We start from the raw sequence: 12,243 nt of genomic DNA, 5'->3' as shown, positions 1-12,243 counted from the left end.
GAGATCACAGGTGTAAGAGGAAAAAAAAGGCAGGAAAAGGGCTTTAACAGAGATACATACAGATACATGTCTAAAAATGTATATGCATGTGTGTATATATATATTCTTTGGTGAAAAAAGACCCAGTGAGTGCCTTCCTCTTTTGTTGAGATATATATAGATAGATGATAGATAGATAGATAGATAGATAGAGATAGAGATAATATATATATATATATACACACACACACACACATATACATTATATATATATATATATATATATATACACACACATACATATACACAAACATACAGGTGGCCCTCGTTTTACAACGGTTCAATTTACACCGTTTCAGAATAACAACCTTTTTTCCCCAGTCATGTGACTGCTATTGAAAAGCATTGAGAAGCAGTGCATTTATTAAAATAGCGAGTAGGTGGAGCTGTCCGCTTGTGTTGCAGCAAAGCCAAGCAAGCTGAAATTAATCAGTTTAAATAGACCTGAGCTATCAAGCAGATTTCAAAGGAACAAGATCTTCCTGTCTATAAATCAGTCCAGATTGGAATGCATAGAAAGAACTGTTTGCAGAAAACATAATTTATGCTTACCTGATAAATTCCTTTCTCCTGTAGTGTGGTCAGTCCACGGGTCATCATTACTTCTGGGATATTAACTCCTCCCCAACAGGAAGTGCAAGAGGATCACCCAGCAGAGCTGCTATATAGCTCCTCCCCTCTACGTCACACCCAGTCATTCGACCGAGAACCAACGAGAAAGGAGAAGCTAAAGGGTGCAGTGGTGACTGGAGTATAATTTAAAAATTTAGACCTGCCATAAAAAACAGGGCGGGCCGTGGACTGACCACACTACAGGAGAAAGGAATTTATCAGGTAAGCATAAATTATGTTTTCTCCTGTTAAGTGTGGTCAGTCCACGGGTCATCATTACTTCTGGGATACCAATACCAAAGCTAAAGTACACGGATGACGGGAGGGACAGGCAGGATCTTTATACGGAAGGAACCACTGCCTGAAGAACCTTTCTCCCAAAAACAGCCTCCGAAGAAGCAAAAGTGTCAAATTTATAAAATTTGGAAAAAGTATGAAGAGAAGACCAAGTTGCAGCCTTGCAAATCTGTTCAACAGAGGCCTCATTCTTAAAGGCCCAAGTGGAAGCCACAGCTCTAGTAGAATGAGCTGTAATTCTTTCAGGAGGCTGCTGTCCAGCAGTCTCATAAGCTAAACGTATTATGCTACGAAGCCAAAAAGAGAGAGAGGTAGCAGAAGCTTTTTGACCTCTCCTCTGACCAGAATAAACGACAAACAGGGAAGACGTTTGTCGAAAATCTTTAGTTGCCTGTAAATAAAATTTCAGGGCACGGACTACATCTAGATTGTGTAGAAGACGTTCCTTCTTCGAAGAAGGATTCGGACACAAAGATGAAACAACAATCTCTTGATTGATATTCCTGTTAGTGACCACCTTAGGTAAGAACCCAGATTTAGTACGCAGAACTACCTTGTCTGAATGAAAAATCAGATAAGGAGAATCACAATGTAAGGCAGATAACTCAGAGACTCTCCGAGCCGAGGAAATAGCCATTAAAAACAGAACTTTCCAAGATAACAATTTGATATCAATGGAATGAAGGGGATCAAAACGGAACACCCTGTAAAACGTTAAGAACTAAGTTTAAACTCCATGGTGGAGCAACAGTTTTAAACACAGGCTTAATCCTGGCCAAAGCCTGACAAAAAGCCTGAACGTCTGGAACTTCTGACAGACGTTTGTGTAAAAGAATGGACAGAGCTGAGATCTGTCCCTTTAAGGAACTAGCGGATAAACCCTTTTCTAAACCTTCTTGTAGAAAAGACAATATCCTAGGAATCCTAACCTTACTCCATGAGTAACTTTTGGATTCGCACCAATATAAGTATTTACGCCATATTTTATGGTAAATCTTTCTGGTAACAGGTTTCCTAGCCTGTATTAAGGTATCAATTACTGACTCAGAAAATCCACGCTTTGATAAAATTAAGCGTTCAATTTCCAAGCAGTCAGCTTCAGAGAAATTAGATTTTGATGTTTGAAGGGACCCTGGATCAGAAGGTCCTGTCTCAGAGGCAGAGACCAAGGTGGACAGGATGACATGTCCACTAGATCTGCATACCAGGTCCTGCGTGGCCACGCAGGCGCTATTAGAATCACCGATGCTCTCTCCTGTTTGATCCTGGCAATCAATCGAGGAAGCATCGGGAAGGGTGGAAACACATAAGCCCTCCCGAAAGTCCAAGGTGCTGTCAAAGCATCTACCAGGACCGCTCCCGGATCCCTGGATCTGGACCCGTAACAAGGAAGCTTGGCGTTCTGTCGAGACGCCATGAGATCTATCTCTGGTTTGCCCCAACATCGAAGTATTTGGGCAAAGACCTCCGGATGAAGTTCCCACTCCCCCGGATGAAAAGTCTGACGACTTAGGAAATCCGCCTCCCAGTTCTCCACTCCCGGGATGTGGATTGCTGATAGGTGGCAAGAGTGAGACTCTGCCCAGCGAATTATCTTTGATACTTCCATCATCGCTAGGGAGCTTCTTATCCCTCCTTGATGGTTGATGTAAGCTACAGTCGTGATGTTGTCCGACTGAAACCTGATGAACCCCCGAGTTGTTAACTGGGGCCAAGCCAGAAGGGCATTGAGAACTGCTCTCAATTCCAAAATGTTTATTGGCAGGAGACTCTCCTCCTGAGTCCATGATCCCTGAGCCTTCAGAGAATTCCAGACAGCGCCCCAACCTAGTAGGCTGGCGTCTGTTGTTACAATTGTCCAATCTGGCCTGCTGAATGGCATCCCCCTGGACAGATGTGGCCGAGAAAGCCACCATAGAAGAGAATTTCTGGTCTCTTGATCCAGATTCAGAGTCGGGGACAAATCTGAGTAATCCCCATTCCACTGACTTAGCATGCACAATTGCAGCGGTCTGAGGTGTAGGCGAGCAAAGGGTACTATGTCCACTGCCGCTACCATTAAGCCGATCACCTCCATGCATTGAGCCACTGACGGGTGTTGAATGGAATGAAGGACACGGCAAGCATTTTGAAGCTTTATTAACCTGTCTTCTGTCAGGTAGATCTTCATTTCTACAGAATCTATAAGAGTCCCCAAGAAGGGAACTCTTGTGAGTGGAAAGAGAGAACTCTTCCTTTCGTTCACCTTCCACCCATGCGACCTTAGAAATGCCAGTACTAACTCTGTATGAGACTTGGCAGTTTGAAAGCTTGAAGCTTGTATCAGAATGTCGTCTAGGTACGGAGCTACCGAAATTCCTCGCGGTCTTAGTACCGCCAGAAGAGCACCCAGAACCTTTGTGAAGATTCTTGGAGCCGTAGCCAATCCGAATGGAAGAGCTACAAACTGGTAATGCCTGTCTAGGAAGGCAAACCTTAGATACCGGTAATGATCTCTGTGAATCGGTATGTGAAGGTAAGCATCTTTTAAATCCACTGTGGTCATGTACTGACCCTTTTGGATCATGGGTAGGATTGTCCGAATAGTTTCCATTTTGAACGATGGAACTCTTAGGAATTTGTTTAGGATCTTTAAATCCAAGATTGGTCTGAAGGTTCCCTCTTTCTTGGGAACCACAAACAGATTTGAGTAAAACCCCTGTCCGTGTTCCGACCGCGGAACCTGATGGATCACTCCCATTAGTAAAAGATCTTGTACACAGCGTAGAAACGCCTCTTTCTTTATTTGGTTTGTTGACAACCTTGACAGATGAAATCTCCCTTTTGGGGGAGAGGATTTGAAGTCCAGAAGATATCCCTGAGATATGATCTCTAACGCCCAGGGATCCTGGACATCTCTTGCCCAAGCCTGGGCGAAGAGAGAAAGTCTGCCCCCCACTAGATCCGTTCCCGGATCGGGGGCCCTCAATTCATGCTGTCTTAGGGGCAGCAGCAGGTTTTCTGGCCTGCTTGCCCTTGTTCCAGGACTGGTTAGGTCTCCAGCCTTGTCTGTAGCGAGCAACAGCTCCTTCCTGTTTTGGTGCAGAGGAAGTTGATGCTGCTCCTGCCTTGAAATTACGAAAGGAACGAAAATTAGACTGTCTAGCTCTAGGTTTGGCTCTGTCTTGAGGCAGGGCATGGCCTTTACCTCCTGTAATGTCAGCGATAATTTCTTTCAAACCGGGCCCGAATAAGGTCTGCCCTTTGAAAGGTATGTTAAGTAATTTAGATTTAGAAGTAACGTCAGCTGACCAGGATTTTAGCCACAGTGCTCTGCGTGCCTGAATGGCGAATCCGGAATTCTTAGCCGTAAGTTTAGTTAAATGTACTACGGCATCTGAAACAAATGAATTAGCTAGCTTAAGTGTTTTAAGCTTGTTTGAAATCTCATCTATAGTTATTGAGTCAAGAGTCTCTTCCAGGGACTCGGACCAAAAAGCGGCCGCGGCCGTGACAGACGCAATACATGCAAGGGGTTGCAATATAAAACCTTGTTGAACAAACATTTTCTTAAGGTAACCCTCTAACTTTTTATCCATTGGATCTGAAAAGGCACAGCTATCCTCCACCGGGATAGTGGTACGCTTAGCCAGAGTAGAAACCGCTCCCTCCACCTTAGGGACCGTCTGCCATAAGTCCCGTGTGGTGGCGTCTATTGGAAACATTTTTCTAAATACAGGAGGGGGGGAAAAGGGTACACCGGGCCTATCCCACTCCTTAGTAATTATCTCTGTAAGCCTTTTAGGTATAGGAAATACGTCAGTACTCGCCGGTACCGCATAGTATCTATCCAGCCTACATATTTTTTCTGGGATTGCAACGGTGTTACAATCATTCAGAGCCGCTAATACCTCCCCTAGCAGTACGCGGAGGTTTTCAAGCTTAAACTTAAAATTAGAAATGTCTGAATCCACTCTATTGGGATCAGAACCGTCACCTGCAGATTGAAGCTCTCCGTCCTCATGTTCTGCATACTGTGACGCAGTATCTGACATGGCCCTATTATTATCAGCGCACTCTGTTCTCACCCCAGAGTGATCACGCTTACCTCTAAGTTCTGGTAATTTAGACAAAACTTCAGTCATAACATTAGCCATGTCCTGTAATGTGATTTGTAATGGCCGCCCTGAAGTACCCGGCGTTACAATATCACGCACCTCCCGAGCGGGAGATGCAGGTACTGACACGTGAGGCGAGTTAGTCGGCATAACTTTCCCCTCGTTGTTTGGTGAATGATGTTCAATTTGTACAGATTGACTTTTATTTAAAGTAGCATCAATGCAATTAGTACATAAATTTCTATTGGGCTCCACTTTGGCTTTAGCACATATAGCACAGAGATATTCCTCTGAGTCAGACATGTTTAACACACTAGCAATTAAACTAGCAAACTTGGAAATACTTTTCAATTCAATTTACAAATAATATGAAAAACGTACTGTACCTTTAAGAAGCACAGAAAAGTTATGACAGTTGAGTAACAATAAACCGGAGAAACTATAAAATCAAATTCTTTCCGGTAAAAACACAATTTTAGCAAAGGATTGCCCCCATTAGCAATGGATAACTAACCCTTAAATAGCAGAAAAAATGTACAGAATATAAAAGTTTTTTATCACAGTCAAAGCACAATCTCACAGGTCTGCTGTGAGTGATTACCTCCCTCAAAATAACTTTTGAAGACCCTTGAGCTCTGTAGAGACGAACCGGATCATGCAGGGAAGAAAACAGACTTGTGACTGAATTTCTGAAGCGTAGCAAAAGCGCCAAAATAGGCCCCTCCCCCTCACACACAACAGTGAGGGAGATCAGTAAACTGTCTTAAACTAAATAAAACGACCGCCAAGTGGAAAAAACAGTGCCCAAAACAATTTTTCACCCAGTACCTCAGATAATTAAACGATTTAACATGCCAGCAAAACGTTTAACATCAAATAAATGAATTGTCATTAGAAAGCCTGCTGCTAGTCGTTCTCACTGCAAGTTAGGCTAAAGTTTTATGCATACAGTATTATCCCAGTGAAGTGCCATTCCCCAGAATACTGAAGTGTAAATATACATACATGACAGCCTGATACCAGTTGCTACTACTGCATTTAAGGCTGAACTTACATTATATAGGTATTGGCAGTATTTTCTCAGTCAATTCCATTCCTCAGAAAATAATATGCTGCTACATACCTCTTTGCAGGTGAACCTGCCCGCTGTCCCCTGATCTGAAGTTTACCTCACTCCTCAGATGGCCGAGAACAGCAAAATGATCTTAACTACGCCGGCTAAAATCATACAAAAACTCAGGTAGATTCTTCTTCAAATTCTACCTGAGAAAGAACAACACACTCCGGTGCTGTTTTAAAATAAACTTTTGATTGAAGATATAAAAACTAAGTATAATCACCACAGTCCTCTCACACATCCTATCTATTAGTTGGGTGCAAGAGAATGACTGGGTGTGACGTAGAGGGGAGGAGCTATATAGCAGCTCTGCTGGGTGATCCTCTTGCACTTCCTGTTGGGGAGGAGTTAATATCCCAGAAGTAATGATGACCCGTGGACTGACCACACTTAACAGGAGAAAAATGCAAGTGAAGTCTATGTTGTGTGATTATTTTATTAGGTTTATAATGCTGTTTAGCATTTAAAGTCTTCATTTCAAAGCTTTAAAAATAAATGTATTAGATGTTACTTATGACAATTTTAAGAGGGGCCTGGAACCTCTCCCCCTCACTTCCCAATGACTTACATTATAAACTGGGTTTCAATTTACAACCATTCCTTCTGGAACCTAACCCCGGCGTAAACTTAGGGATATATATATATCCATACATATATATATACATATACATACACACACACACGATAATAGAAGTAAATTGGAAAGTTGTTTAAAATTGTATGCTCCATCATAATCATGAAAGAAAAAAATGTGGGTTTCATGTCCCTTTAAGCGATCCAAAGCACAAATTAACTGCATAATTTGACATACATTAATTGAAATGATAATTTGTGCAACAAACATCGAAAAAATATGAATAGTTAATTTTATCTTAATAGTTGCTTACATTTTAGCCTGGTGGTGTGCTGGGTAGAATACTTTATTTAACCCCTTAATGACCACAGCACTTTTCCATTTTCTGTCCGTTTGAGACCAAGGCTATTTTTAAATTTTTGCGGTGTTTGTGTTTAGCTGTAATTTTCCTCTTATTCATTTACTGTACCCACACATATTATATACCGTTTTTCTCGCCATTAAATGGACTTTCTAAAGATACCATTATTTTCATCATATCTTATAATTTACTATAAAAAAAAATTATAAAATATGAGGAAAAATTAAAAAAAAAAAAACACTTTTTATAACTTTGACCCCCAAAATCTGTTACATATCTACAACCACCAAAAAACACCTATGCTAAATAGTTTCTAAATTTTGTCCTGAGATTAGAAATACCCAATGTTTACATGTTCTTTACTTTTTTTGCAAGTTATAGGGCCTTAAATACAAGTAGCACTTTGCTATTTCCAAACCATTTTTTTTTTTTCAAAATTAGCGCTAGTTACATTAGAACACTGATATCTTTCAGGAATCTCTGAATATCCATTGACATGTATATATTTTTTTTTAGTAGACAACCCAAAGTATTGATCTAGGCCCATTTTGGTATATTTCATGCCACCATTTCACCGCCAAATGCGATCAAATAAAAAAAAATGTTCACTTTTTCACAAATTTTTTCACAAACTTTAGGTTTCTCACTGAAATTATTTACAAACATTTTGTGCAATTATAGCGTAAATGGTTGTAAATTCTTCTCTGGGATCCCCTTTGTTCAGAAATAGCAGACTTATATGGCTTTGGTGTTGCTTTTTGGTAATTAGAATGCCACTAAATGCCAATGCGCACCACACGTGTATTATGCCCAGCAGTGAAGGGGTTAATTAGGGAGCATGTAGGGAGCTTTTTGGGGTAATTTTAGCTTTAGTGTAGTGTAGTAGACAACCCCAAGTATTGATCTAGGCCCATTTTGGTATATTTCATGCCACCATTTCACCGCCAAATGCGATCAAATTAAAAAAAACGTTAAATTTTTCACAATTTTAGATTTCTCACTGAAATCATTTACAAACAGCTTGTGCAGTTATGGCACAAATGGTTGTAAATGCTTCTCTGGGATCCCCTTTGTTCAGAAATAGCAGACATATATGGCTTTGGCGTTGCTTTTTGGTATTTTGAAGGCCGCTAAATGCCGCTGCGCATCACATGTGTATTATGGCTAGCAGTGAAGGGGTTAATTAGGTATCTTGTAGGGAGCTTGCAGGGTTAATATTAGATTTAGTGTAGAGCTCAGCCTCCCACCTGAAACATCAGACCCCCTGATCCCCCCCAAACAGCTCTCTTCCCTCCTCCACCCCACACTTGTCCCCGCCATCTTAAGTACTGGGGTTAATTTTATTTTCAAATGGACTTTGTTCTTTTGGTATACTTTGTTGAAAAGCATACCTAGGTAGGCTCAGGAGCAACAATACACTACCAGGAGCTAGTTGGTGACTGGTGGCTATGCACATGTCTCTTGTCATTTGCTCACCAGTAGTGCATTGCTGCTTTGGAGCTAACTTTAAATATGTGTTTGGTCTCTGCAGGTGTTAAACACAGAGCTATATGCAAGCAATAGTGCAGTAATAAAACTCTCTTCACAGATTATAGGGTTTCCAAAGGGTATGTCCCTGAATTGCAAAACTATGCAGAAAGTGACAAAACAATAGCTATAATTTATTTTGCATGGAGATAATTTTTAAAGCAGTTACATACTAAACATGTATAAACATTTCCATTCATGTTACGGTCTGTCAGTAAAGCAATGCAATAAACTATAAATCCTTAGAACATAAATCATCACCCTGTAAAACTTACTGGTGATGCCTTCATCCAGCATGTCAGACATTTTACAGCAAGAGGAGAGAATTCGCATACTGGTGTGATCAACAAGCAGAACCTGCGAGTGAGAAGATCTAGTAAGGTACGCAGAGAGCAAATGGTAGTGTAACTCTCACTGCCGCTGCAGTATGTGTACAATTCACTAACATAACATTAAAGAACAATGATATATTACATATAGTGTTAAAATACAACCAAATCTTTAATGATAATGTCGCCACCAAATGTAATCTACATAATACACTGCCCTTCATAGGATTATAATAAATACAAAATTAACACATACTCTCTAAGTTATTAAAATAGTCTATTTTCTTAAAGGGACATGATACCCAAATGTTGAAGCACATGAAAGTGATCAGCATAGCTGTAAAAAGCTGACTGGAAAATATCACCTGAACATCTCTGTAAAAAAGGAAGATATTTACCTCAAAATTCCGTAAGTATTCACACCCCACTGTAAAAAGACTTTAGTCCCAGGACTTACAAGGGAGTGTGCATCTAGCATATGCAGGCACAGGAATGTAATTTCCTATTCAGTTTAAGGAAGTTTACTATGAAATCTCATGAGATCACAGCCTAGCAATGCATGAGCTCAGCTCTACTGATGCTGATTGGCTACTGTGTTTTGGGGTTTTTTTCAACTTGTAGCTTTAAATCAGCTCTAACTGTTCACAGAGCACTTACTCTGGTGAGCTGAAGAAATGTTGAGGTAAAATGTCTTCCTTTTTTACATAGAGATGTTCAGGTGATATTTTCATGTCAGTTTTTTAGAGTTATGCTGCATCAGTTTCCAGTGATTTAGCTTATGAGTACTATGTTCCTTTAATTTATGTTCTTTGTTCCTCCAGAGAGTATTTGTTTTCCTACCTTCCAATCTCCATCCTTCTTTACACTGGAAATTACACCATTCAAGACCTCTGTGAACACAAGAAAGGAAAAATTAGTTCTGACAAGTCAAGCAATCAACGTATTTTGAAACAGTTCAAATAAATACAGTAATTTGGTAATGATCAGTTCAGTTATGTTGAAGAAACACATTTTATACATAAACTACAACTCCAATGATCCTTTTTGTAAGCTTGGCAGAACATTTTCCAAAAGCAATGGGCTTCTAAAACAGAAACTTAAGAGCAAGGGATAATATTATGGAGCTAGACAAAAATGTCATGAAAAATTTCAAGATGCATGAAAGGAATTTATATATAAATTATTGTCAAAAGAGCAGAGAGCAACGACGAAAGAGTGGTTACTACTCGCCGTAGTATAGGGTTACCTCCTGGGCCTACACCTCATTTCAAAACAGTTCTCCAATGTCGATTCCTTAAAAATGCCAGATGCCGAAGCTTTGCCTCTTTATACTGGGTGCTGCCATCTTGTAACTTAGGTATTCTCAAATTATGTGACAGAAGCGGTTCACACTCACAGTATGCTGGGAAAAACAGGGAGCTCACTCTCTGTTTGCAGTTCGCATGCATGATGCTTTAATTTTTGTTTTGTTTTACACACTTTTAAAGCTACCCAAAACATATTTAAAAAGCACTCAGGAATCATACAGATGGACGCAGATACTGCAAAAATATAAAGCTCATGCTTTGTAACCTGAAGCACACTACACAGCTATCAAAAAGCCAGCATCCCCACTGATCTGTAAATGCGCACTTCTGTCACAGGGTTTGAGAATACCTCTACTCCAAGATGGCAGCTCTCAGTATGAAGAGGCAGAACTTTATCATCTGGCACCTTTAAAAGGGACAGTCTACACTAAAATTGTTATTGTTTAAAAAGATAGATAATGCCTTTACTACCCATTCCCCAGCTTTGCACAACCAACGTTGTTATATTAATATACTTTATAACATTTAAACCTCTACATTTCTGCTCGTTTCTAAGCCACTACAGACAGCCTCTTATCACATGCTTTTTTATTAGCTTTTCACAACAGGAGACTGCTAATTCATGTGAGCCATATAGATAATTGTGCTCACGTCTGTGGAGTTGTGGCTGACACTGCACTAACTGGCTAAAATGCAAGTCAATAGATAATAAATAGCCATGTGATCAGAATTCCATTCTTGTTCTGTGTTTTTCTTACAGTGAATACATGAACATCAGACTTAATGGCATGTTTAAGAAATTTCTGTTGCTCCTTTATAATGATTTGTTATCCTTTATCTAATTCATGCATCACAACAAGTCTAAGGATTTATAAATGATGCCCAATCAAAAGAAACATCAGAATATATTTCTGGAGAAAAGCAGACTTTCTCAATAACACCAATATGTGCACTGCCCCCACCCCCAAATAGGACAGGAAACTTTCAATCTCATCCCATTGATTGGGCACTTGACTCCTAACAATATTTTTTTACCTAGACTGCACAATGTCCTCAATATTGTCAAGAAGAAATACAATTGCTTGTAGACTGTCAATTATTTTGACTTAGCAAAAGATTGGATCACATTAATTAAAGAGAAATTAAAGGGACATAAAAGAAGGGTGGATAAAAAATAAGTGATTTTTAAAAAAATAAATAAAATAGTTTATTTAAATCAGATTTTTAGTACTTAAAATCTGATTTTAAGATAAAGATAGTTTCTATTTAAGATACATTATAATCTAAAGTTTATTCATTATGAAATATAGATTAGTGTTTAATTATATAGTAAGAAACTGTATATTCATGGCTGTAATGTTTATTTTATTTTTTTTGGTAAATGAATTCCATTAATCCATTCACAATGTAATGCTCTCCTAGAGGTTTCTGTAAGATTATTTTGGGCATTTTTTCTATCAAGAAGAGATTATCGCATATTGGTTTTATAGTTCTTAAAACTGCGAATTTGTGTCTGCAGAAATAACATGCCCCTTCTTCACAGCAAAAATGTTATAAAATGACTATATAGAATTGAGAAATAGACCTTAAAGGAACATAATCATGAAATACAACTTTTGGGTTTTAGATAGAGAATACAATTTTCAGTTTTACTTAATTCTCTTAGTATCCTTTGTTGAAGAAGATCAATGCTCTACTGGGGCCTAGCTGAACACATTAGATGAGACCGTGATAAGTAGCTTGCTCACAGTAGTGCATTGCTTCTGATCCTACATATGTATGCTTTTCAACAAGAGTGCAAAGCAAATTAGATAATAGGATCTAAGAGGAACAGAATAGAGGGCGCCACATAGTGCAGATTATAAATAACTTTAGGTTTTTGATAAAAACAGCAACGCGTTTCTCAGTGCTATACACTGTTTCATCAGGCCTGATGAAACAGTGTATAGCACTGAGAAACGCGTTGCTGTTGTTTTTATCAAA

The 12,243-nt window shown here is 39.3% G+C and overlaps 1 protein-coding gene across 1 annotated transcript in view; it reads right to left on the bottom strand.

Moving 5' to 3' along the window:
- Positions 1–12,243, bottom strand: part of STXBP2 (syntaxin binding protein 2) — a 265,170-nt gene that overhangs the window by 223,232 nt on the left and 29,695 nt on the right. The window contains exons 2-3 of the mRNA XM_053718090.1: positions 9,794–9,843; positions 8,900–8,981 (exon numbers count right to left, since the gene is read on the bottom strand). Of these exons, the coding sequence (XP_053574065.1) occupies positions 8,900–8,981; positions 9,794–9,843 (132 nt within the window). The remainder of the gene's footprint in view (positions 1–8,899; positions 8,982–9,793; positions 9,844–12,243) is intronic.

The sequence above is a fragment of the Bombina bombina genome, chromosome 6 (assembly GCF_027579735.1).
Source record: "Bombina bombina isolate aBomBom1 chromosome 6, aBomBom1.pri, whole genome shotgun sequence".
Classification (NCBI taxonomy): domain Eukaryota; kingdom Metazoa; phylum Chordata; class Amphibia; order Anura; family Bombinatoridae; genus Bombina; species Bombina bombina.
The sequence above is the reverse complement of the archived record's forward strand: the minus strand, read 5'-3'. Positions and strand labels throughout refer to the sequence as shown.